General features: G+C 41.9%; 1 protein-coding gene across 2 annotated transcripts in view; it reads right to left on the bottom strand.

Moving 5' to 3' along the window:
* The window catches only part of trpm3 (transient receptor potential cation channel, subfamily M, member 3), a 561,085-nt gene extending 544,719 nt beyond the window's left edge, over nucleotides 1-16,366 (bottom strand). For both annotated transcript variants that reach the window (XM_072588222.1, XM_072588229.1), the window contains exon 1: nucleotides 16,055-16,366. In XM_072588222.1, the coding sequence (XP_072444323.1) occupies nucleotides 16,055-16,237 (183 nt within the window). In that variant the 5' untranslated portion in view covers nucleotides 16,238-16,366. The remainder of the gene's footprint in view (nucleotides 1-16,054) is intronic.
* Nucleotides 16,367-24,877: the final 8,511 nt, after the last annotated feature.

Here is a 24,877-nt window from a genome sequence, read left to right as displayed (position 1 = left end):
ACAGTGCACAGTGCTGTCACTGTGCATCAGTGATGGAGGAACTGAGTGCTGAAGCAAGTGAATAGGGTGTGAATTAAACAGGCTGCTTTGTCCTGGATGGTGTCAAGCTTGAGTGTTGTTGGAGCTGCGCTCATCGAGACAAGTGGATAGTACTCCATCAAACTCCTGGCTTGTACCTTGTAAGTGGTGGACAAGCTTTGAGGAGTCAGGAGGTGAGTCACATCGTGAATGATATTTTGTCCTGTTTATGAAGTATGTCCCCTGGTAATTCTACTTTCTGCAGACTTAGAAATAGTCTCCTTTATTATATTCTCACAACACAGCGAGTGGACAACTTTTGTGACTGCTATTCAAAGCTAACATCAGGCATCTCCTTTGGTGGCTGCTGCACAAGGTCAAGACTTACAGCCATATACAGCCACTGAGGCAGCCCGTTCCAGATCCTAAACATATGCTGTGTAAAACAAAAAGGAAGATTTTCCTCACGTGATGTTTTGCTGATCACCTTAATTGGAATCTTTAGTTCTCCACCCTTCTGCTAACAGGAACAGTTAATCCTCATCTACTCGTCAATACCCCTTGTGCTTTTGGTAATCTCTACCAAATTTCCTCTCAATCCTTCTGCTAACAGGAACAGTTTATCCTCATCTACTCATCTAATCAGGTCATATCCATATTTTAAACAAATGTGACTTTTATCAGCATGTAGTAAACGCCAACCTGTATTTAAAGGTACTACTTATATTTAACTTAGCAAAATATTAATAAGATTCTTCACAGGATCATCGCAAATACAATTTGATACAAAACCACAAAAGAACGCATTAGGACAAGTGGACTATTAGTTACAGAGTTGATTTAAGGAAAGTATCAAAGAGGGAAAGAGATAAAGCAGAGTTTGCGCAGTGTCTGAACAACTGAGGGCAGTGGTGTCAGTAGGAACGGTTAAATTCAGGTGTGTCCAAGTCAGCAGTTGGATCCAGTTTAATCTTATCCCCTTCTTATGTATCGTTTTCAACAGACCATACTGGCAGTGGTAGGGGGAAAAAGATGACAATTAATTACATGCTTTAACAGTGCTTCACTAATTCAAAGTCAATTACTTCATATTAGCTACAACAGCAACTTAAGTCAATTGGGAACTGAATGGATGAGAGCAGAACCTGAAAGATCACTGATCTGGGAGTTCTGTTTCTCTATCCACAGATGCAGCCAGACCTGTTGAGAATTTCCAACATTTTCTGTCTTTATTTCAGTCCTCTGTGATCTAGAATATTTTGCACGTGTAGTGCATTTACCCAAGGAACTTAATGCTGATACGGCAGTAATGAATAGCAAAGTGTGTATTACCAGTGTAGTAAAATAATAGCTGAATATATAATCATATTGAAATCATATGGAATATGAAATCACATTCTCTAAAGCAAGCTACTGAATGCAAAAGGAAGAGGTTATTTTGAAATGTGTACAGACTAGTTAGCCAGGATATTGTATTTCATTAATATCAGATCAGAAATTAGAAAGAGTTTTGAAATGGTTTACAAGGAGAAAATGTTTCTAGTGACAGGAGGCTCGGTAACAATCATAGAATGGTTACTGCACTGCTTGTGTTGGTCCTCTGTAAGGACACACTCCTACTCTTTCACCATAACCTTTCAATTATTTTTAAATAATGAACCATTCCTTTTTCTCAAAAGTCGTGTCTCAATCTGCCTCCAGCCATACACTGAGGCAGCCCACTCCAGATCCTAAACATCTGATTCAGAGAAAAGAGTACCACCACTGATTAAAAGGAGGTTATAGTATTTGGTAATTTCTAACATTGAACGTGATACGTCCAGTTCAGTCACTTTGTTGCTGAAGACGTGGAGGCTGATTGAGACACAGGCCCTGACTGACAATTAAAGCACACATTGGACAAGCCATGGACAGAATCATCATCATCACTCCAACGAATGAATCTGGCGAGAGGATGAAAGTATCTTCACGGTTGGGGTCCATACATGGAACCTTGCTGAGTGCTCATCAATTGGATATGTGGACAATCTTCTGTTCGCTAATTACTTCAAGTCAGGTAAAAGTTAACTCTAAAGTTCTTATTCCTGGCATTGTCCCTCCTCAGTGTTCGAACTCTAATCAGCCCTACAACTCTTCAAATCTCTCCTGTCCTTCAGGTTTGGTCACTTATGAATCCGCAAACCCTAGCTCCCCCCCACCCTCACCAATTTATTTACACCACCATTGATAACCATGTATTCACCTGTCTGAATTGTCAATTCTGGAATTCTGTCCTTGAAATTATTTGCATTTGAGACACTCCTTAAAACCTAGCTCTCTGACTAAGATTTCGTCCAACTGTCCTAATATCTTCCAAATTGGTCCAGATCAGGTTTTGCCGAAAAGCCACTTGGAGATTTCTATTACATTAATGGTGTTATATAAAAGCAAGTTGTTCTTGTGTAGCACCTGTTTCTTGTCCCTTCAACTAGGATTCTGAGTTAAATAAAGCACTCTCCTTCTGCACACTAAGGTATACCGGTTGTGGTAACTGTGCTGTGAAGACTCCCCATAGAGACATATGGAGCAGCCTGTATTGCTTTTGATTTATTCATTAATAAGGGGTTGCTTTCTTCATGAGGGTTAACTGTTTGCATGCATGATGCCAAATGCAGTGAAATTCACTTAGTCTTTGCACATGGATAGAAATCGTTGGTAGTCCAATGGTTTCCTTTGAGCAGAGAATGTTAAGGGAAAATTTAACAAATGTTCAAATGTATGAACAGTTTTGATGGAGTAAATTAAAGAAGAAATTACTTCCACCAGCAGGACGGCCCATAACCAATAGACACAGATGCAATATAAAAGTAACACAGGAGTTCTTTTTTTCCCCACAAGGAGTTATGCTGATTTGGAACACTTTGCCCAAAAGGATGAAGGAAGCAGGCTCAATAGGAATTTTCAAAAAGGAATTAGGTAAATACTGCAATGGGAAAGCTGCATGGCTATAGGTCAAGAGTAGGGCAAGTGGGATTAATTGAATAACTCCCTAATTGATTCTTAAAAACAACTATCTTCAAGAGGAAAGTATTAGTAGCTCTGTCTGCCTCAGGAATCCTTTCTAAGCAGGATCATCTTTCAGGAATCTATCTCAATATTGTTCAGTGACATCTAAATAGATTCCCTCCATGGGTTAAGGTAATGATGTCATGAATGATGCCTACATGGACTGGCAACATCAAAAGGAAATCTGTGCTATGCAATCGTAACATTTAAATCAAATCACAAGACTTCAATGAAATGCTCTTATTAAATTTCTATTTTAGATGAGCATAAAATATACAGCACAGAAACAGGCTACTTGGCCTAACAGGTCCATGTTGTCAGGCTGCCTCCATGTCCTCTGCATTTTCACCCTTGCTAGAGAAATGATTCATAGCTTGTTCAACATTTACTATGAAATATATCTGTATATTTGTACCTGTTAGGCAGGGAGGAAAGGGGCGTGTGAGGGAGCTGTGGTTTAATAAGGAATTGGAATCCCTTGTTAAAGGGAAGAGGGCGGCCTATGTAAAGGTGAGGCGTGAAGGTTCAATTGGGGCGATTGAGAGTTATAAGGTAGCCAGGAAGGATCTAAAGAGAGAGCTAAGAGCAGCAAGGAGGGGACATGAAAAGTCCTTGGTTGGTAGGATTAGGGAAAACCCAAAGGCTTTCTATTGGTATGTTAGGAATAAAAGAATGACTAGGGTAGGAATAGGTCCAGTCAAGGATAGTAGTGGGAAGTTGCGTGTAGAGGCTGAAGAGATTGGGGAGACACTGAATGAATACTTTTCATCAGTATTCACTCAGGAACAGGACATTGTTGCCGATGTGAATATTGAGTCACAATTAATTAGAATGGATGGCTTTGAGGTATGTAGGGAAGAGGTGTTGGAAATTCTGGAAAGGGTGAAAATAGATAAGTCCCCTGGGCCTGATAGCATTTATCCTAGGATTCTCTGGGAAGCAAGAGAGGAGATTGCAGAGCCATTGGCCTTGATTTTTATGTCCTCGTTGTCTACAGGAATAGTGCCAGAAGACTGGAGGATAGTAAATGTGGTTCCCTTGTTCAAGAAGGGGAGTAGGGATAACCCTAGTAACTATAGGCTAGTGAGTCTCACTTCTGTTGTGGGCAAAGTATTAGAGAGAATTGTAAGGGATAGGATTTATGAACATCTGGATAGGAATAATGTGATCAAGGATAGTCAGCATGGTTTTGTGAAGGGCAGGTCATGCCTCACAAACCTTATTGAATTCTTTGACAAGGTGACTAAGGAGGTGGACGAGGGTAAAGCGGTAGATGTGGTGTATATGATTTTAGTAAGGCGTTTGATAAGGTTCCCCATGGTAGGCTACTGCAAAAAATACGGAGGTATGGCATTGAGGGTAAGTTGGATTAGGAATTGGCTGGCTGAAAGAAGACAGAGGGTAGTAGTTGATGGTAAAGGTTCATCTTGGAGTGCAGTTACTAGTGGTGTTCCGCAAGGATCTGTTTTGGGACCATTGCTGTTTGTCATTTTTATAAATGACCTGGAGGAGGGGCTAGAAGGTTGGGTGAGCAAGTTTGCAGATGATACGAAAGTCAGTGGAGTTGTTGACAGTGAGGAAGGATGTGGCAGGTTACAGCGGGATATAGATAAGCTGCAGAGCTGGGCAGAAAGGTGGCAAATGGAGTTCAATGTAGGTAAGTGTGAAGTGATTCACTTTGGTAAGAGTAACAAGAAGATGGGGTACTGGGCTAATGGTCGGATACTTGGTAGTGTGGATGAGCAGAGGGATCTTGGTGTCCATGTACACAGATCTCTGAAAGTTGCCACCCAGGTAAATAGTGCAGTGAAGAAGGCATATGGCGTACTGGCTTTTATTGGTAGAAGAATTGAGTTCCGGAGTCCTGAGGTCATGTTGCAGTTGTATAAGACTCTGGTGCGGCCGCATCTGGAATATTGTGTACAGTTTTGGTCGCCATACTATAGGAAGGATGTGGAGGCACTAGAACGGGTGCAGAGGAGGTTTACCAGGATGTTGCCTGGTATGGTAGGAAGATCGTATGAGGAAAGGCTGAGGCACTTGGGGCTGTTTTCATTGGAGAAAAGAAGGTTTAGGGGTGACTTGCTAGAGGTGTACAAGATGATTAGGGGTTTAGATAGGGTTGACCATGAGAACCTTTTTCCACGTATGGAGTCAGCTATTACGAGAGGGCATAGCTTTAAATTAAGGGGTGGTAGGTATAGGACAGATGTTAGGGGTAGATTCTTTACTCAGCGAGTCGTGAGCTCATGGAATGCCCTGCCAGTAACAGTGGTGGACTCTCCCTCTTTATGGGCATTTAAACGGGCATTGGATAGGCATATGGAGGATAGTGGGCTAGTGTAGGTTAGGTGGGCTTGGATCGGTGCAACATCGAGGGCCAAAGGGCCTGTACTGCGCTGTATTTTTCTATGTTCTATATCAGTCAATTCTAGCAGTATCCTTGCAAATCTCTTTCTGTGCCTTTTTTCCTAACCCTATGTCCTTATTATGATCATGTAATTGCAATTGTAATTGAACATCTGTTTTAGAATGTGGCTTCATGCACAGTTATACATTCTAGCTTACTGCAGACTTTACATTATAACTATAAAACAAAACAAAGGAAATGACTGCATGAACTCAATGATGTTCTCACGATAGAGTAAAAGACTTGCCTTTATATAGCACCTTGTACACACCCACAGGAGGCTCCAAAGCATTTTGAAGCCAATGAAACACTTTAGAAGTGAAGGTACTGTTGTAATGTCAGAAACGCAGCAGGCAATTGGCTCACAATATGTCAAAAAAAGAATAATGTGTTAACAAGCAGATAATCTACTATTGACATGCTGTTTGAGGGACAAAACATTGGCTCTGATTTTGGTCTCCTCCACAAGTAGAAGTATCTTCTCTATGTCTACCTTAATACAAGACGAAACCTTGTCTCTTCCAAACAATAACATGGGAGCTTTTGCATTCACACAGTGGCAAAAGGCAGCTCTGTTTAGGGCCTTCCAAAAGACCCGAAAGTGCAGATTTCCTCCATTCTGTACTGGAGTACTTGCTTTCAATTTTGTTCTCAAGTCTTGGAGTGGGAGATGAACTAATAACCTTGTAGCAAGGCAAAACACTGTAGAAAGTGGCACAGGCTGTCATTTGATGACAGCACAATGCAATTCCTGTTATGTGAACTGTGAATCTTGCAACCAGCCCACAGTGAAATATATCCAACTAATGAGAATAAACAGAGGGTAGATAGTCAATGGTTTAATTGCAAATGGTTTAACTGCAGCTAAACAGGTCCTCAGTTGTCTACAGTAGCAATTTCCAGGTTCAATTCATAATTTTTGTTGTTCTGTCAAGCTTACTGGGATCAGGGGTAGGGGAAAATCAAGAACGAGGTACTTTGGCCTAGATAGAGTAAATAATCGATTAGGGTATGCTATTGACTATTATTCAGTTAAGACCATATCTGAACTACATTACATTATTCTTGTCTCCATGTTATAGAGAGGATATAGAGGCACTAACTGAAGATCCAATATAAAGGTTTTACAAAAATGACAAAAGCAGAGCCAAGTTTCAACAGGGGTGATTTTCTGTAGAAGAAGAGAATGCAGAGGCCTGTTAGAGATCTTTAGATTTATGAAGGGTTTCACAAAAGGAAGACACATAGAAGACATTCCAACTTGGTGGGGGGAACCAAAACCCAGGGCCATAATTATAAGAGAGTCCCTAAATACATCCAAGGAGAATTTCAAGAGAAACTTTGTCTTACCCAGAGTGAAGACAATCTGGAACCAGCCACCTAAGGCGAATGTCAAAGTTAATGGTATAGATGAATTATAGAAAAGGTTACATGGATATATGAGGGAGAAAGAAATACAAGAATATGTTGATTGGATGAGGTGAAGAATGGTGGAGCCTTATGTGGAAGATAAAGACTGGCAAAAGCCAGTTGTGCCAAACGGCCTATTTCAGTGCTGGTCATTCTATTTTAAGTCTGTGCACATTACATGTGGCTGTTGAATGAGGGCAGAAGAGGCCTCAGCTGTGATGTAACCAAAAGAGAGAAAAGAGAACCAGCCTGGTCATACTGACCACTTTAGCTCTTCAGTTGATCAGTTATGGTACAGGCAGACTGCTGATGAATTCTCAGCTATACCACTGAGGAGGCAGTAAGTTCAGGAATAGAGTAGGAGGATACCAATCTAGCTATTGCTCTTTAGACTCAGTATTATTTAGAAATTTGAACAGCCATGATGAGGGGCAAGGAATTTCAAACAGACTTCTGAACAGCTTTCTGCTAACATGATGCTAAATATCCTATTGAATAACAGTGAAGCTCGATGTTTGCTGAATGTGATAGCACCAGTGATTATATTTGATTAGAATCACCGTAAACAGGAGTCTATTTTGTTTAGTTAGTCCAATTAATCACCCCAAACCCATCACGAGTACCATCCCTCTATTCTTCTGTTTCCGCATAGCCCTGCATATCTTTTTTGCCATCTTTTAATATTTATTCAATTCCTTTTTGACAATTACTATTGGATCTGCTTCTATCGCCTATTGAGCCAGACATTACAGAGCAGGTTGACCCTGTGTAAAACAAACATTCTCCTCATTTCCCCTTTGGCTCTTTTGCGAATAATCACAGATCAGAGTATTCTGATTTTATTTTATTTATTTATTGTCAGGTGTATGTTGTTACAAAATACAGTGAAAACTATTGTATAGTATCGCCATTCACCTGCACTATCTTAAAATGTAGAAAAATAAAACCAAAACATAGAATATAAAAGGTATAAAATTAAATAAGTAAATAAAAAGTGTTCAACTTTACAGCCCTTCTTGTTAAATGCTCCATTATGGGACGTGGGCCTATTGACCAGGCATGAGTCGCTGGATTTAAAGTCGCCACTCTTTGGCGCCATCTTGCCTCCACCGAAGCCATCGATCCCACAAGGTACTGCCCTGGCCCAAACTCTACTCCGCTGCCGTCGCGAGCCTGCTTTGTGCCCACCTCATCAATGCTGCAGCTGGCCCATGCCACCAAGTCTCATACTGGGCACATGAATCTGCGCGGGTTGCAGACACTGCCAGGAACACAAACCCACCTCCACCGCAGCAGCCGTGAGCCAGCAATAGGGTCTTCTAATTTTTGCAGAAGCCAACTGGAACCCAAATTCTCTCCAACTCTGTCACCACGAGTCTGCGCTGTGCCCATTCACTGCCAATGCCATCATTGTGACCTAGCTCTTTAACAAGAGGTAAATAAAGCAAAAAGGGACAAAAAACAAGAGAGAGGAAAAAAAAGAGAAAAGAAACAAAAAGAAAAGCAGAAGGAGTGGATGCGTCCTGGGCTCAGTAGCCCTACTCCATCGCCATTTTACTAAAAGTTGTGCCCAAACCTCTTGCCATTGGAAACTGTTTCTCCTCAACTATATGACGAAGATCTATCATGATTTTGAATGTACTCATTAATCTCTTTTCAAAATGAACAATATCAGTTTCTCCAGTAGTTCCAAGTCTTTCATCCCTGGTACCATTCATCAAATGCCTCCGTATCCTGTCTTTATGCCTTGACATCGAACCTAAACTATGATGGTCAAAATTAGACATACTCTTCAGCTAAGGCCAAATCTGTGGTTAACAAAAGGTTAGCATTGCTTTCTTGCCTCAGTTGTTTATCTCAACTTTTTACTCTTCATGCTCTCCAAGTACATAGCAGCGAGTGGCACACCTGTAACTTCTTAACTAGTTTTCTGCCCAGTCTCTCTTATAATCGTCACCCTCTACAGATCAATTACACAGCAGGCAATATTTTAAAAAGGAAGCTGGGTTACAATTTCTGCCTCTGAAGAAGTGTTAAGGAGAAAAGTATAATTGGTCTTCGAGCTACTGATTGTCCAGCTAAGAATTTTATATTGTTAATTGAATAAAATTAGGTTACTACAAATACACCAGAGCACAACCAAAGCTAAATGGATTAAAATATAAGGAGAAGTTGCATACACTACACTTGCATTTCCTTATTGTATTGATGATCGAGGAATGGTCTAGTTGAAGCACTAAAGATGGATAATGGAGTTGAGCGGGTGAATGAAGAGAAACTATGATGGAGCGAGTCAAGAAGAAGAGGCTAATACCTAGAACTTGGCACGATTTTGGAATATGTTCAAGTCTTGCACCTATTTTAAGTTACCTGGGGACTGGGGTGGGGGGTTGTTTCCTGTGTGTACACTGTTTTTCTCTATGACAACATGTTAATCAATCACAGCCAACTTGCAAAAATATCAGTACCCTTTTCTCCTGTTGTGAGTTTTAGAAATTTGGCATTCTGGCTTTTCATTTTGCACGTTTCAGGACAAAAGCATAAGCATTTTGTTTCTCTTTTCAGGAAAATGCAACCTTGTCATGAGAGCATGGTGATTCAGGGGTGATGTCAGGAAGTACATCAACATGCAATGGGGAAGTGTGAACTTGGAATACTCTACCCCTCTAAAAGCTGTTGAGGCTGGGAATCAGTTAAAAATTCAAAAGCAGATAGATTTTTGTGAGTCAAGGGTGTTAATAAATAAAAATCCACTACGGATAAACACAAGTAAGGTACAAAGTAGCCATTGAGGCCCAAGGGGCTCAAATACCTTCTTCTGCTCCTGTATGTTCTATTGTAGTCACTAATGTTCATGGCACAGAGAAAAGATTTCCAATTTGTATTTTACTTTGTAGCAGAATCATGGTTAGGATGAGTTTATAATTTACAGACAGAATCATCCCTGGACAACAGTTTTGGTTTGTGTGTATTGATGGATCATATTTATTTTTCAATGATAATTAAAATTACACTGACGACAGGCAGCAGGTGCCATCTGAATCATACAGAAAGGAGGAAGATTGAGAGTTGGGAAGAAAAGAGGTTTTTTTTTCAAATTGCTGTTGATTGTCAGAATCAAAGCATTTGGCCAAGAACAGCAAACCACCACCTGCTCCACCAGTCACTGTATTCGGGATGACAAAGAACAATCAAACCCAATGAGTTGAGAAGGGATATGAGGGGGGGGTGACAGTAAACGTGATGCTGTGTGGTAGTGCTTCCAACTGCATAGTTGGGTTTTGAGTACATAGAGTAGAGAGTACATCATGGGTTGGGGCTAGGGCGGGTATGTCATGAGGGACAGGTATACCTCAGAGTTTGGCATATGAAATAAAGTGAACATTGATAGGCCAGGATACAAGACAAAATAGGATCAAGGACATGGATTAAAGTGTAGCATCTGAGCCAAAGTCTACAGCATCATCCGACAGATGTGAGGAAAAGAGTTGGAAACTCCTCCCATGTCAGCAGTGAGCTCAATGGGTATCCCACTAGCCTCCAAGTTAGTTCGCTGTGGGTTTAAGTCTGGAAATTTGAACACCAAAGCTACATTAATGCTGGAGACCTGTATGGAAGGAATGCTGCACTGTTAGGGGTGTTATGTGCCAGATGAACATGAAAGCTCAAATAGCACTATTTTGAAGAAAAGCAGAGAAAAGATCTCCCTGGTGATCTGGGCCAATATTTATCCCCCAACTGGAAAAAAAACAGATAATCTAGTCATCATCACTTTGCTGTTTACAGAATGCTGCTATGTGCAAATTGGCTGGTGCGTTTCCTCCATTGTAACTTAACTACTCTTCAACTAGCTGTTCATGGGTGTAAATGGGATTTCATGGAAGATGTGGTATAAATGCAAGTCTCTCGATCATTCTGCCTTCACCTTGTCTTCCTCACCCATCAAATCTTCTCAGTCTTCCCTGAGAGAAGCAGCATAGAATGGAGTCTAGTAGCCAACACAAAGTATGAGGGCCATGCAGATAAATCAAAGCCCATAATAAAGTCAGGCACATGATATACATTCCCCCTTTAAGTATCATATTAAACACTGGCTGATAAGAGACTGAGAGACGTGTGTGGGAAAAGGATAAAAACTGACATAAGTAATTTCTGAGGCTTAAACTGAAGCAGAGACTGGGGTTTTGGTGAAGGGCTGAGTGGAGGAGGGGAGGGGTTTGTGCTGAGGATGGAAGTCAGAATGGCAAAGAATGGAAAATGGTAAAAACAATGACTGCAGATGCTGAAAACCAAATACTGGATTAGTGGTGCTGGAAGAGCACAGCAGTTCAGGCAGCATCCAACGAGCAGTGAAATCGACGTTTCGGGCAAAAGACCTTCATTCCTGATGAAGGGCTTTTGCCCGAAACGTCGATTTCACTGCTCGTTGGATGCTGCCTGAACTGCTGTGCTCTTCCAGCACCACTAATCCAGTAAAGAATGGAAAATGCCAAGCCATCTTTGTGAAGGAGGGAGGCAGATACCTCCAGAGCAGAATCTTCATGATAGATCCCCTTGAGCAGTACTTTGTAGAGAGAAAGCAGGAAAGGAAATGAAGTCAAACCAAGCTCTACGGAGAGTGAACCAGAAGTGGTGTTGAATAAGGATAAGGATGTCTCTGAAAATGAAGCAGAGAGCAGCACGAATCAAAGAATGGAGGAATGCAATTTGAAACTGAAGAGGAGGATTCACAGCTTAACCTCGACGGACTGCAATAGAAGGAATTAAAGAGTGTCAGGCTGAAATAAGTGTGGGGCATCTGAGAGGAGAAAAAGAATATTAGAAGTACTTGGGTGGGGTAGAGTGTGTTTGTCTCTATACATTTTGATGCAGTTGGGCTGCTTTTGGACTCACTAGTTCTGGCACCATACCTTAAAAAATATATCATAGCCTTGGAAAGACTGCAGCATAAATTTACTGGGATGATTGACTCCAACATGGCATTGTGAGAGCAGATTACATAAATCACGGCTTCAGCCCCTTAAATTTTGAAGGTTATGGGGTGATTTGATGAACATTTCCACGATATTAAAGGAAAAGGAATGGGCAGATACTGAGAAACTATTTCCATTGGTTGAAAAGTCTTGGACTGGGAGAAAAGTCTAAAAATCAGAGAAACACTTTCCAGGAGTAAAATTAGGAAACACTGCACAAAGGATGACAGAGGTTTGGAACTTTCTTGCAAATATGGCTAGGTTGTTTGCTAACTGAAAATCAGAGCAACAGAAATTGTGTGATCCAAAAACTGTCAAGAGATATTGGAACAAAGGTGGGTTTGGGAGTTCGATGTCAATTCCACCAAGATTCCATCGAACAGCAAGACAGACTCGAGGGGCTGAATGGCCTCCTCCTGTTTCTATGTGACATTGCAAATTGAGAAACAGTGGGTTTGGAATAGAGATTGTGGCTGTTGCTAAACATTTTGGGAAAGTCATGTCTGATTGATTTGCTCTTAGGCAAACCTAACTAGTGCTTTTTGCTTTTGCCTTTACTTTTATTTGAAAATCTTTGTTAAGAAGTTGTTGTGGTTCTGTTCGCCGAGCTGGGAATCTGTGTTGTAGACATTTCGTCCCCTGTTCATGGAACACCAACTAGCCACGAAACGACACGACCAGCTATCCTTAGTAGCCACACACGCAGATGACAAGCAACATGAGTTCAACTGGGACAACACTACTATCATAGGACAAGCCAAACAGAGAACAGCCAGGGAATTCCTAGAGGCATGGCATTCATCCACAGATTCAATCAATAAGCACATCGACCTGGACACAATATACCGGCCACTGCAGCGGACAGCTGGAATTGACAACCAGAAGCGGCAGATTCAAACCACTACAAATGCCGGAGGAAAGATCACAGAAGCGCTTCACAGGAGGCTCCCAAGCACTGAGGATGTCACCTAGACAGGGGACGAAACATGTGCAACACAAATTCCCAGCTCGGCGAACAGAACCACAACAACGAGCACCCGAGCTACAAATCTTCTCTCAAACTTTGTTAAGAAGTACATCGAATGAGCTAGAAATTCTTTTTAAATGCATTAGCTTAACATTGCCCATGGGGTTGGGGTTATACCTTAGGCCCCCACAGAAAACACACAAGTGTGGAAAAAGGCATGGAAATATCTGACCCGGAGTGGAACGATTCCAAAACCTAAATTTAACTGCCTTTTATTATTCATTTTAAAAATTGAATTAAACTGATTTTTTTCTGTAATAGAAGACTTTCTCCAACTCCTAGACTTACATGGTCTTACATTTAAAATGGAGATGAGAAGGATTTTTATTTTGGCTCAAAGGGAGTGAGTCTTTGAAACCCACTTTTCAAGACAGCAGGGAGACAAGGATCATTGTAACATGTTTAAGGCACAGGTAGATAGATTCTCCCTAACCAACAAGGAAGTCAATGTTCATCAGGCATATACAGGATTGTGGAGTTATGTCTCAAGGAGCCAAATGACTTACTGCTACTCCAAATTCAAATGATTATCTGAGGAAGGTACATCATGGAATTCCCCACGGGTTGGTTTTAACAGTACTTATTTTCAAATGACATGCATACACTAATGATCTGGTTATGAATGTAGAAGATGTCACAGAAGTTGGTGATTAGATAAATTGTCAGGAAGTAAGCCTCAGACTATAGGATGGTATTAAAGGACTGATCAGATGAGCTGAGCAGGGCAAATGGAATTTAATTCTGAAAAGTGTGAGGTGATGCATTTTGGGAGGACTAACGAGGTAAGGGAGTATACATTGAATGATCGGACTCTAGAAGGTAAATATGATCAGAAGGACCTTGATGTGCATATCCATGGACCAATGAAGTCAGGACCAGCAGAAAGAAAGGTGGAAAGAAGGCATTTGGGATATTTGCCCATATTAGTCAAGGCATTAAATTCAAAACAGGGAGGTTATGATGAAGCTGTATACTTTGTTACTGAGGTCATAACTGGAGCACTGTGTGCAGTCTGGTCACCACATCATAAGAAGGGCATGCTGCACGAAAGAGGGTGCAGATGAGATTCAGCAGGTTGTTGCCTGTGCTGCACTGATCCAGTTATGACGAGACAAGTTTGGGCTGGGATTATTTTCCTTAGAGCAGAGAAGGATTGAGGATTGGGGGTTTGTGGGGGTGGGGCTGACTGAGGTTACAAACTTCTGAGGGGGCATAGGTAGGGTGGATTATTTCCCCTTAGTAGAAAAGTTAATAGCCACGGAATTATTAAGGCAGTTTTAAAGTAAGGAGCATCTGGATTAGTGACGCTGCAAAAGCACAGCAGTTCAGGCAGCATCTGAGGAGCAGTAAAATCGACGTTTCGGACAAAAGCCCTTCATCAGGAATTCCTGATGAAGGGCTTTTGCCTGAAACATCGACTTTACTGCTCCTTGTATACTGCCTGAACTGCTGTGCTCTTCCAGCACCACTAATCCAGAATTTGGTTTCCAGCGTCTGCAGTCATTGTTTTTACCATCTTAAAGTAAGGAGCAGGAGATTTGGAAGAGATCTGTTTCATCAAGAAGGTTGTGGGTACCTGGAAAAGGGTAGCAGAGGCAGGAATCTTCAAGAGACTTGCAAAGTACTTAGTGAAACACTTGAAATGTTATAGCTATGGGCCAAGTGCTGGAAACTGGGATTAGAAGAGATGGCTTGCATGGACAGGATGGGTCAAAAGGCCTCTTTGCGTGCTTTAAGAATTCTACAGCGCAACTTGTTCTCAATTCACTGATCAATTTTTGCTCATTTTCCAGCGCTGCAATTAAAAGATACATCATCACAACCTGGCTCCTACCAAGCAGTGAATCACTTTTGAACTGGAGTCCCCAGCTGTAAAGGAGTGAGATAATCAACTTGCTCACAGCAAGCTCTGGCAAGGAGCAACTAAGCACATATGACCCTGCCTTCAAAAAGGTTTGGTTCAAGGGAGAACAGTTGGCCAGACAAGAAGTCTCCTGACCCTCCTTTACAACCACCTGAGAGGTCAGAGGGGTCAACACAAATCTCTCTGTAGTTAGATTTCTTCTTTCTTTTCCCCAAATATCACAACCATGATCCAAGATAAAACCTTAATACAACAAGTGGTCTCGCACTTCAACTTCACAGTGCTACTGAGCTGTATTTAATGTGAAACTGGAATCCTGACAAAAACCCTGGCCAGCCTGGAACCAACGTGATGCCAGATTTGTTTGATAAGATTTTCAGCGAGACGCGTAAAAAGATAGACCCCCTCCCTAGAAGTTAGCCGTGTGAGTTCAAGAAGTCTCCCGTCGTCGCAGGGAGACAAATGCCGTCCAACTGAAACAGGGAGCTGGGAAATATGAACGGGAACTGCCCTGACCACCACGTCCTGCGATTGAAGTCCTGAAAAACCCACCGTTACTCCAGCCCTACTGGTCAACCCTGGAACCCCTGCCTCTGCTATGAGTCAAGACACATACAGTACATGGCTGACCATTAAAGAAAGTTTACACAGCATACCCCATCAGTCACTAATTCCACTCGTGCTCCGTAAATAGAGGTCATTTTTTTAAAAATAAAAGAATTATATACGATTTTACAAAATACATTTCAGAAACCTCTACCTTATGCCCCTCAGTTCACAGGGGAAAGATTGAATGTCAGTCTACAAATTGCACTTTTTCGGCAGCTTTATTCGATTTTTGGAGTTTTCCGTAACTTTTCAGATTTAAAACAAAATAGGGTTAGTGGTTGTGATTCTTGGCTGGCTCCAGATCGGAAGGAAAAGTCTAGAATTCTGTTTTCCAAAGAGCATGCAACAGGATTTTGAGGCGACTCATTGTCCCTAGGCAACAGGCTGTTTCACCGTACAGATCCGTCTCTCCTAGTCACTTTGCAGCACTTCTAACGGAAAACCCAAGACATTGTCGAAGTACGCGGTTAAAACCGCACTGGCCACGGAAGGTGTGTGTTTTGAACCTGCACAGGAATTTCCACGAATCATTGTGCCTGCAAAAAATCAAAGCTGTCTCCATCCATCCCAGTGTCACACTGATGTTTCTCTCCCCCTTCAAGCAATGACTTGTTAAACAAAGACGGGCTCACTTTTGCAAATTTACACACACACACTCTCACTCTCTCTCTCTCTGGTTCCTGACGCGCCCAGCTCACCTGCTGCTGCTGCTGCTGTGACGGGAGGCCAGACCGTTTCACCGAACCTTGCTTTGAACTCAGCCTCTTCCAGGACTCGGCGAATTTGCCCCGGCTGGACCTGCTCTCCGGCACCTCCTCTCGCACACTGCCCCCCTTCTCGGTCTCGCCCGGGCTCCGCCACTTCTTCTTACTCACTCGCATACTTCCCAGCACTCTTGGTGCAAGAGGTCCTGGTCAGGCTGGGAAGCAATGGGAGAGCCACCCTCTGTACTGCAAGCATAGTCTCTACCCTGTCTGCCTCACCCACTCTGTCTGTGTTTCATCTGCCAATTGGGTAGGGAGGACAGGGTGCTGGAGGGCTCCGCCTTATGTGACAACACAGTTGCAGAAGAGGGTTGGGGGGGGGTGTTCCTGACACTGTTTGAGAAGCAGTCCAACAGAATTAGAAACATTTACCACTGAGAGGAGGCAAAGGACACTGATGCACACTTTATCCCCTAACCTCACCGATGGAGCTCACCATATAGGTGTGGTTTGCATGTTAGACTGTTACAGACCTAAGCAAATAAGAAAGGTATTAGATACCAGCCATGTGGATAGGTAGATGGAGTCCTGTTCTTTTTCTGATGCTGTCTTAGACTTCCGCATCCACTCTCCTCCAAACGGTGTTAGAGTCTTCGGTCGCGTGGAACATGAATCAACAAAAGAGTTGCATTTATATATCACCTTTTTAGAACCTCAAGACATTCCCAATGCACTTTTGGAAGGATTGTGATGCAGGAAACCCAACAGGTGATTTACAGACAAGCTCCACGAACTGCAATGTGACCAACATCAGACAATCTCGGGGGGGGGGGGCGCAAAATACTGCAGCTGCTACAAATCTAAAACAGAAACAGATCTCTCTGCTCTGACTCCTCTTCAGTTCTGAAGAATCATGTTGGAGTTGAAACGTTATCAGTTTCTCACCACAGATCCTGTCAGACCTGCTGAGTTTCTCCAGCACTTTCTGTTTCTGTTATTTGTTTAGTGATGTTGATTGACGGGCCCAATCAGAGCATTGCTGTTCAACACAGTTTAAGTGCTGTTGGACTCAATGGCCTGGACCATCATTTTCAAGGTAGGTGGCATGATTTGAGACTCTTCTGAGCTTCCAATATTTGCTTCTGGACAGAGTCCCTGTAAAGGTTGCATCCTCATTTCTGGGAGTTGGAAGACTGTGAGCTGCAGTTGGGTCAGCTGATTCTGGGAGGGAGGTTGGAGGCAGCCACAAAAGCTCCTTGGTGCCCTTAAAAAGCCTGACCTCAATGTCGTGAAACTTATCCCAGCTGTAATGATAAAGTAATACCCTCAATCCCCCATCTCCCTCAATCCCAACACACTCTTCATGCTCCATCAATGCCACCTTGTGCCCCTTCACCCACCTGGTCCCTTATGCCACCATGGCTATTTAAGCTCATTCCGGCAAATCCTATGGCCCAATGCCAAGTTATGCCTGAGACCAATACCTCCAGACCTATCCATGCCCCTCCACCCATATTCCATGGCCCTTTATGAATCCAAAGCCAAGCTAACACACTGAATTTCATGGACCCAATTAACATTATAATGATGATATGAAATGTAAAATGAAAGTTTTAAAAATACATTAATTTATTCATAAATTTCCTTTGTGCTAAAAAGATATCCTTATAGTAAAGGACAATAAAATCAGAGACCACTTAAAATATCAAGCAACAAGCACTTCGAACCAAGAATGCACAGTGAGGCTTGGCTGAGATTCCAAATGTCCAATAGGCCGTTGAAACACCTGAACCCGAGGGGAAAACTTTGTGTACTTAACCAAAATCACAGTATCAGATCCATCAACCAAAAAAAAAATTGAATGCACACAAGATTAAGTGGTTTAAAGCGGTTCTCATGCCTCAGTGGTGCTATTGGCTGCATGGCCATGTGGCACATTTTCTATTGCCTCCCTTCAGTTGTTCATTGTTATCATGGTGAGCAGCTGCCTGGCTAATTTGACTTTTGTGCACTCTTCAGGATGGTTGTACATCTCCTCCTTCCAAATGGAAGCAAGCAAAAAGAGCCATCCCCTTCTGCAGGCTGCCGACAAATGCAAGGGGCAATTAGCAGAATGCATGTAACAGTCAAAAAAAACTTATAATGTCACAAAAAATCCTCATTTTAATGATGTCCAACTGGTAAATAATGCCAGTTCCCTTGCAGATGAATGGCAAATATCCAGGAACTTGCAATGATTTGACTCTAAACTAATTCCTATATGAGTAGTTTGGCTGATGAGAAGCGATTAGATTGAAAAGATCTATGTTCTCTCATCGTAGTCATAGTCAATGAGTCATACAGCATGGAAGTAGACCCTTCAGTCCAGCAAGTCCATGCTAACCATATTCCCAAACTAAACCAGTCCCACCTGCCTATGCTTGGCCCAAATCCCTCCAAACCTTTCTATTCATGAACTTATCCAAATGGTTTTTAAACTTTGTAACTGTACCTGCTTTCACCACTTTCTCTAACAGTTCCTTCCCCACACTATCCACTCTCTGTGTAAAAAAAAATTGTCCCATGCCCTTTTTAAATCTTTGTCCTCTCACCTTAAAAGTATGCCCACTAGTTTTGAATTCCCCTACCCTAGGGGAAAGATCTGTGTCATTCACCTTATCTATACCCCTCATGATTTTATAAACCTCAGTAAGATCACCCTTCAGCTTCCTACACTCCAGTGAACTAATTCCATGCTGTACCAGTCTGTAGTTATATTTCAAATCCTCCATTCCTGGCAATCCTGGTAAATCATTTCTGAATCCTCTCCAGTTTAATAATGTCCATCCTATAACAGGGTGACCAGAACTGGACACAGTACTCCAGAAGAGGACTCACCAATGTCCTGTATAACCTCAACATGATGTCCCAATCCCTATACTCAAAATGTCTAGAAGATTAAGGTGTGGTCTCATTGAAAATGTATAAAAGGCTTAAAGTGCTTGAAAGGGCTTGTGAGTCCAGAGTGAACGGCACGCTCTCAGGCTATGGGTCTTCTTAACTCTAAAATGCAGCAGATGCTCAATTATTGAGAATATTTGGAGTGCAATTTACCAATATTTGGGCACAGAAATAGAATCTGAAGACTGGGTGGTAAAATGGGGTTGGTGAAGAAGCTCACCAATGATCTCATTGATTGATGTAGCATGCTGGAGAATCTTGTGACTACTCCAACTTGATTAATTAAGGATCCAGATTATCCTGTGTGGATGTGGCTGAGACTCCATTGAGGTTTCTGCTGGTACTGGACAATAGTAAGCACAATAAGCTTTACCCCTGGAGACGGCACTACTGTATATGATTGGAATTAATTTAACACTTATTATAATAAATATTCTCCATTTGATATACGTTGTTGTCCTGCTATTACTGGGAAACATTACAGTTCCATTCATGAGATTACAGAACAGTCATGAAATATGTTAGGAAAATAAAAAAAATGGCTGAAACCAGTCTGAGGTGTTGTTATAATCATCATGGGAAAATCATAAACCATATTTACTGAATAACCTCTAAATGAAGAAATTACCAAAAATATTTCACTTTTTTATAGCTTTTATTTTATCACAAATCAGAACCACTGTATATTAAACTAATTAACAGAAAAGTGGTACTTCATTAAAACAGGGGTAGTCAATATGAATGGAATATGCCGTATGTACCTATAAGTGTTCCACTTCAGGATGGATGGTGTCATCTAGGTACACAGTTCCACAATATGCTGTTCTTGATTAATGCAGCGTCGGTCAGGAGTCCGAGTCAACAAAAACTTTCACCCATGAGTCTCATCAAAATGATTAGCAACAACAAGCCACAGCTGTGTGAACACTCCCTCCCTTGGGTAACAAGGTAGCCCTTCCAGTGGAGGGCTCTCTACGCGGGAGTCCTCCCCCTTTCTCTCGGGGATCTGGGGTGGAGGGTGCTGCACGCAGCAGTCCCCTGCAACCGCAGATTGTGGTGGTTCATGGACTCCCAGCCCAACTGCTTGTTCTGTGGCGCTGTGGAGTCCGTGGACCATTTATATATTGGGTGTGGGCGTTTGCACTCCCTTTTTGATTTTCTTAAAAACCTTCTCTGCTTTTGGTTGCACTTCAGTCCCACGCTCCTGATCTTCGGGCACCCGGTACGGAGGAGGGAGGGCAGGTCTGAAGACCTCCTCGTGGGTCTGCTCCTGGGCCTGGCCAAACTGGCCATCAACAGGTCCAGGCAGCGGGCCGTGGAGGGGGTCGTTAGGGCCGACTGCCTGCCCCTCTTCCGGGGTTACGTTAGAGCCCGAGTGTCCTTGGAGAAGGAGCACGCAGTGTCCACCAACACCCTGGAGTTGTTCAGGGAGAGGTGGGCGCCGCAGGGAGTGGAGTGTATTATTTCCCCCTCCAACTCTATTTTGATTTAATCCCTGCCCTCCCCTTCACTGTTTGATCACACAGCATTGCCCTTTTGTGAAGGGCAGTGCTTGTCACTGGTCACTCGGGTGTTTTCCTATCTTCCTGGTGGTGGAAATTGAATAAAGATTCGTGCACCTTGTGTCTCTCACTGTGTCTCACACCTGCAAAAAAAAACAAGGTAGCCCTAATGGGGTAACTTGTCAGAATTACTTTCCAACTGGCCAGTCAAAATCACAATAGTTCACAATTTGGCCACTTATGGTAAAATAATCAATTCTTTTGTGTCAGAGATATTCACAGACCCATTCAGGTTTTAGATCCTATTAGCCCGTTCACAAAAAAAACATCCTTTCTGTCTCCTTTAGATCAGGACCCTTTTTGTCTTCTAGTCTTGTGCCTGGCCGCACAGCTTCTGGTATTGGCTTCTTTCCTATAAATTCTGGACCAGAATTTATTATCCAAGAAAATTACAAATGGTCTGTTTACAAATTGATACAATCATTTAAAAGTCTTTTTTAAAAAAATAAACACTTGAAAACAATTGAATATTTTATGTATATAATGTTTATTGTACTGCTTCCAGACCAAGCGTCATCACAATATCAATAGATGAAAAGACATAACTCTTCTGCAATTAGGAAACTCTTTTCTACCAGTTTGTGTCATGAATCCAAACAATTCCCAGGTCCTGTCCTACCCGCAACTCAATGCCAACCTCTTCTTGGGCAGTCTCTCGGGATCAAGGATAATTTGCTCCCACTCTAATGCAATGGGTATTGAGATGGCAATAACTCCAGCTTGCAATCTGCCACATGTGGGTCATGTAGTGGTCACAAGTGCAAATGAGGTGTGGAGATTTGTGAGCTCCCTCCAATGCCTCAACTTCGCTGCTGAACATTCCTGTAATTTCTCAATCGGTTTAGTGCCTCTCCAGGTTAAGCCTCTGGTAGGTTATAAGTTAGCATTCCCTTCCCCATGTGTTGGAGGACACATTTGAGGACAACCCATTTCAGAGATGCTTTGAGAAAGTCCCTGAAGTATTTCTGCCAGCAATGGTGGTGTCAACGCTCAATCCATTTTAATGAAGTTGCAATCTGATCCTACAAACACCCTCACCATCAACAATGCCGCATTCCATCATTAAATAGATATATAGTTCCCTGTGTAATCGATATCTTCAAATGTTGAATGCATTTGCTTAATTAAGGACTTAAAAAGGTACAAACCATGATTATTTTACAGAGCAGCAATCAGTCAATTATGCATTTATTACCATTTGTCCAAGGGAAAATCACAGTCCACAATATTGGAAATGAGTGGTATGAAGGGTCAATCTATAGCTTATTTCATGAGGAGCAAATTTAATTTCTGTAAATGCCAGAATCTTATATTCAAGATAAGTGAGCTATTAGGAATAGCAGAAGCAGATAAATGTGTGAGGGTTATTTTGTATAATTGAGCAATTAAAATGATCATAAATCATAAATGAAAGATAGAAGGCAATCACCTTATCAGCAGGGATCACAAGCATATTACATATTAAGAACATGGAAAAAATGATATTATTGCCTAAGATTCTTAATTGGAATTTATATTTTGTCAGGAAGCAACACATTAATTGCAAGCTGGCAAATGGCTGTTATTGAACTTAGAATTCAGTCCAGAGACAGTGTAAAGCCTGTTGAATTTTAAATTTCATATCCATTGAATTAACAATGAATTTTGTTGGCAGATGTTTTCTAAGCCTTTGCAGTTATGAATCAGTCATGGCCATTAATCTCTTCTTGTTATAGTCAAAGAAAATGGAAAACGTGAAGCATCTAACATCCAAGATCCATGAGCTACTATGATCAAACAACACTGTAGAGATAGGAAATGCTGTAATGAGAAAAATCAAACTCACATTTTAGTCATTAAAAGAGTCAGTAGCATCCATGACTTAACCATTCTACACAGCATTTCATGTGGCATCAGATCAAAGGTATTATCTGACAAGAGCACACTGTTACAAAGAGATGTGATCCAAATATTATTTCCTAAAATTATGATGAGCCATATAAATATAATCCTGAGCTTTCAAATAAAGGAATATGTTACTAAGGGAAAGGCAATGGGGACAAGAGCAACAATATTGTACCTTCAACACATAGGAAGCTTAGGTGGAGTCATCTGTCTGGAAAATCTTCATTGAGAGGGCACATGCCCCAGTTTGTGAGTATGATAAGACTATGATGTTTTTGATTTCAATGTGAGATGCCTGGCAGGCCACAGCCTATGGCTTGTTCCAACTTCCTTTACAATGCCTCTCAGCAAAACATGTGAACTGAAAACCCACTGGAGATTATCTTTCCCACTAAGATAATTTTCTTACTAAGATAATTTTCTTGGAATCTTCCCAGAATCTGAAGTAAAGAGAATTCAACTAAATACAAACTGTTCCAGGAAATCATTCCAATGCCAGGTGGAATCAAAACAGTTTAGGACAGTTTGTGACTTATCCTTCATTCGTGATTAACAACTACGTGATAAACGTATTTTAAACTTAACACCCATGGGAGTTTTCATTTTTTTTGTTTCTTCTCAGACCTGTGTGCGGATTAGTTTATTTACAAGGAAAGATTATATATTTGTGTCATCCAAAATTGTTTGGCAAGAATCTTTGTTTAAGTAAGCTGACTTTTAGTAATTAGCCATTATTTGTTGCTAACTGAAGAAACTTAGTCAGAGACAAAATAAACTGCAGATGCTGGAAGCCAAGGTAGACAAGCAGAAGGCTGGAGGAACACAGCAAGCCAGGCAGCAGCAGGAGGTGGGGAAGTCATGTTTCGGGTATTGCAGGATACAGGGTGGGAGGAGATATGGTCGAGGTAGTCAGGAGAGTCTGTGGGTTTGTAGTAAATGTGTCAATTCTTCTGTCTCCTTTGCATCTGCTCTGAGGAAGAAATGTTCCACTCCCAAGCAGTCCGGGTGTCCACATATTTTAAACAACATACCTTTCCCCCCTCTGACAACCCTCCACCGTATTTCTTCATTCCCCACACCACTGCTCTAAACCTCCCCTCCCAAACATAGACAGGGAGACAGGATCCCCGTTGTCCTCACTTCCCACCCATTCCCCGACTCCCTTTCCAGCCCATCTCCTCTCTTCCATCACTTCGAGCGACCCTTCCTTCCAGCTACCAACCGAATTCATTCCTCCCATCGACCAACCAGGTCATACCCACCATCGTATTCACCTATCACAACCTCACTGGTCCACCCCACTCCCAACACATAACCCTCCCCCCCCACCTTAATTTGCAACTCCTCCTAACCCCACCTCCATTCCCGAAGCATCGGACCTCTCCACCTCCTGATGCTGCCTAGCTTACTGTGCTATTCCAGCCTCTACACCTGCTTGTCTACAACTGAAGGAACCTGGTCGATTTGTTCTTTAAACGAATCTGAGACCTGTATAGTTGGCCATATCACCAACCCAGTTAAATCTAATTATTTGTGGTGATCAGTTGAGGAATTGGCCTAATAAAAGGGAACAGTGCTGTCCTCCAACCACAGTCCTGACATAAATGTGGGAGTTTGCCCATGTTTGAATCCACAAACAAAGATGCGGAACTATCATGGGGGCAATAATTGGTGTTTTCCTTTTTCTTCAGTACAGGTTTCTTGTGCAGAGTTAAGATTATGCCAACCAAAAGGACTAGTTTTGAAATAAGTTTGTTTTTGCAGCAGGTTGGAATAAACTTGAATAATTTAATAGCAAGTTTGTCTAGGCAGTTGGATATTGAATTTAGATCAAAAGCTAAGAAACACAAAATGAGAAACCTGGTGGCCAACAACCTATCTATTTAATAAGGAGAGCAAGAGGGAAGTGCAGACTTGGGATTAGACAAGGTAACACTGGCAAAGATTCACTTCAATCAGAGGCTAGAACAAGAATTTCAAAGGGAGGAGAAAGAAAAAGGAGAGAGCATTTCAAACAGAAAAAGAGAGAGATTAGAAAAGGAGAGCAAGGGACAGTTCGAAGGGAAAAAGAAGAGAGGCAGGAAAGACAGAAAGTGAGCCCATAAGGGAACTCCAATTAAAAAGTTTGGAATTAAGATTATTTTCATTTCAATGAAAATATTGATAGAGAAGGATCTATTTCCCACTCAGGGCCAAGGACAAAGCTGTTTACATTTGTATAGGTAAACCCAAAGTTTGAAGGATGGGGGTTGTAAAAGCAGTTCACATTTTGTTTCAAACAAAAAGCCAAACAAACAGAATTACCAAGAAAAAGCTGCTCATGCAGTGAGGGCTGACTGAGAAAACTCACGAAGTTTGGATCAAGCCTTCTGAGGTGGATTCTCCAGGTTACGAAATGCCTAAAGAGGCATAATGCTTATTAGTTGGACCC

The sequence above is a fragment of the Chiloscyllium punctatum genome, chromosome 2 (genome assembly GCF_047496795.1).
Source record: "Chiloscyllium punctatum isolate Juve2018m chromosome 2, sChiPun1.3, whole genome shotgun sequence".
Lineage (NCBI taxonomy): Eukaryota > Metazoa > Chordata > Chondrichthyes > Orectolobiformes > Hemiscylliidae > Chiloscyllium > Chiloscyllium punctatum.
This window is presented reverse-complemented; position numbering and strand designations above follow the sequence as displayed.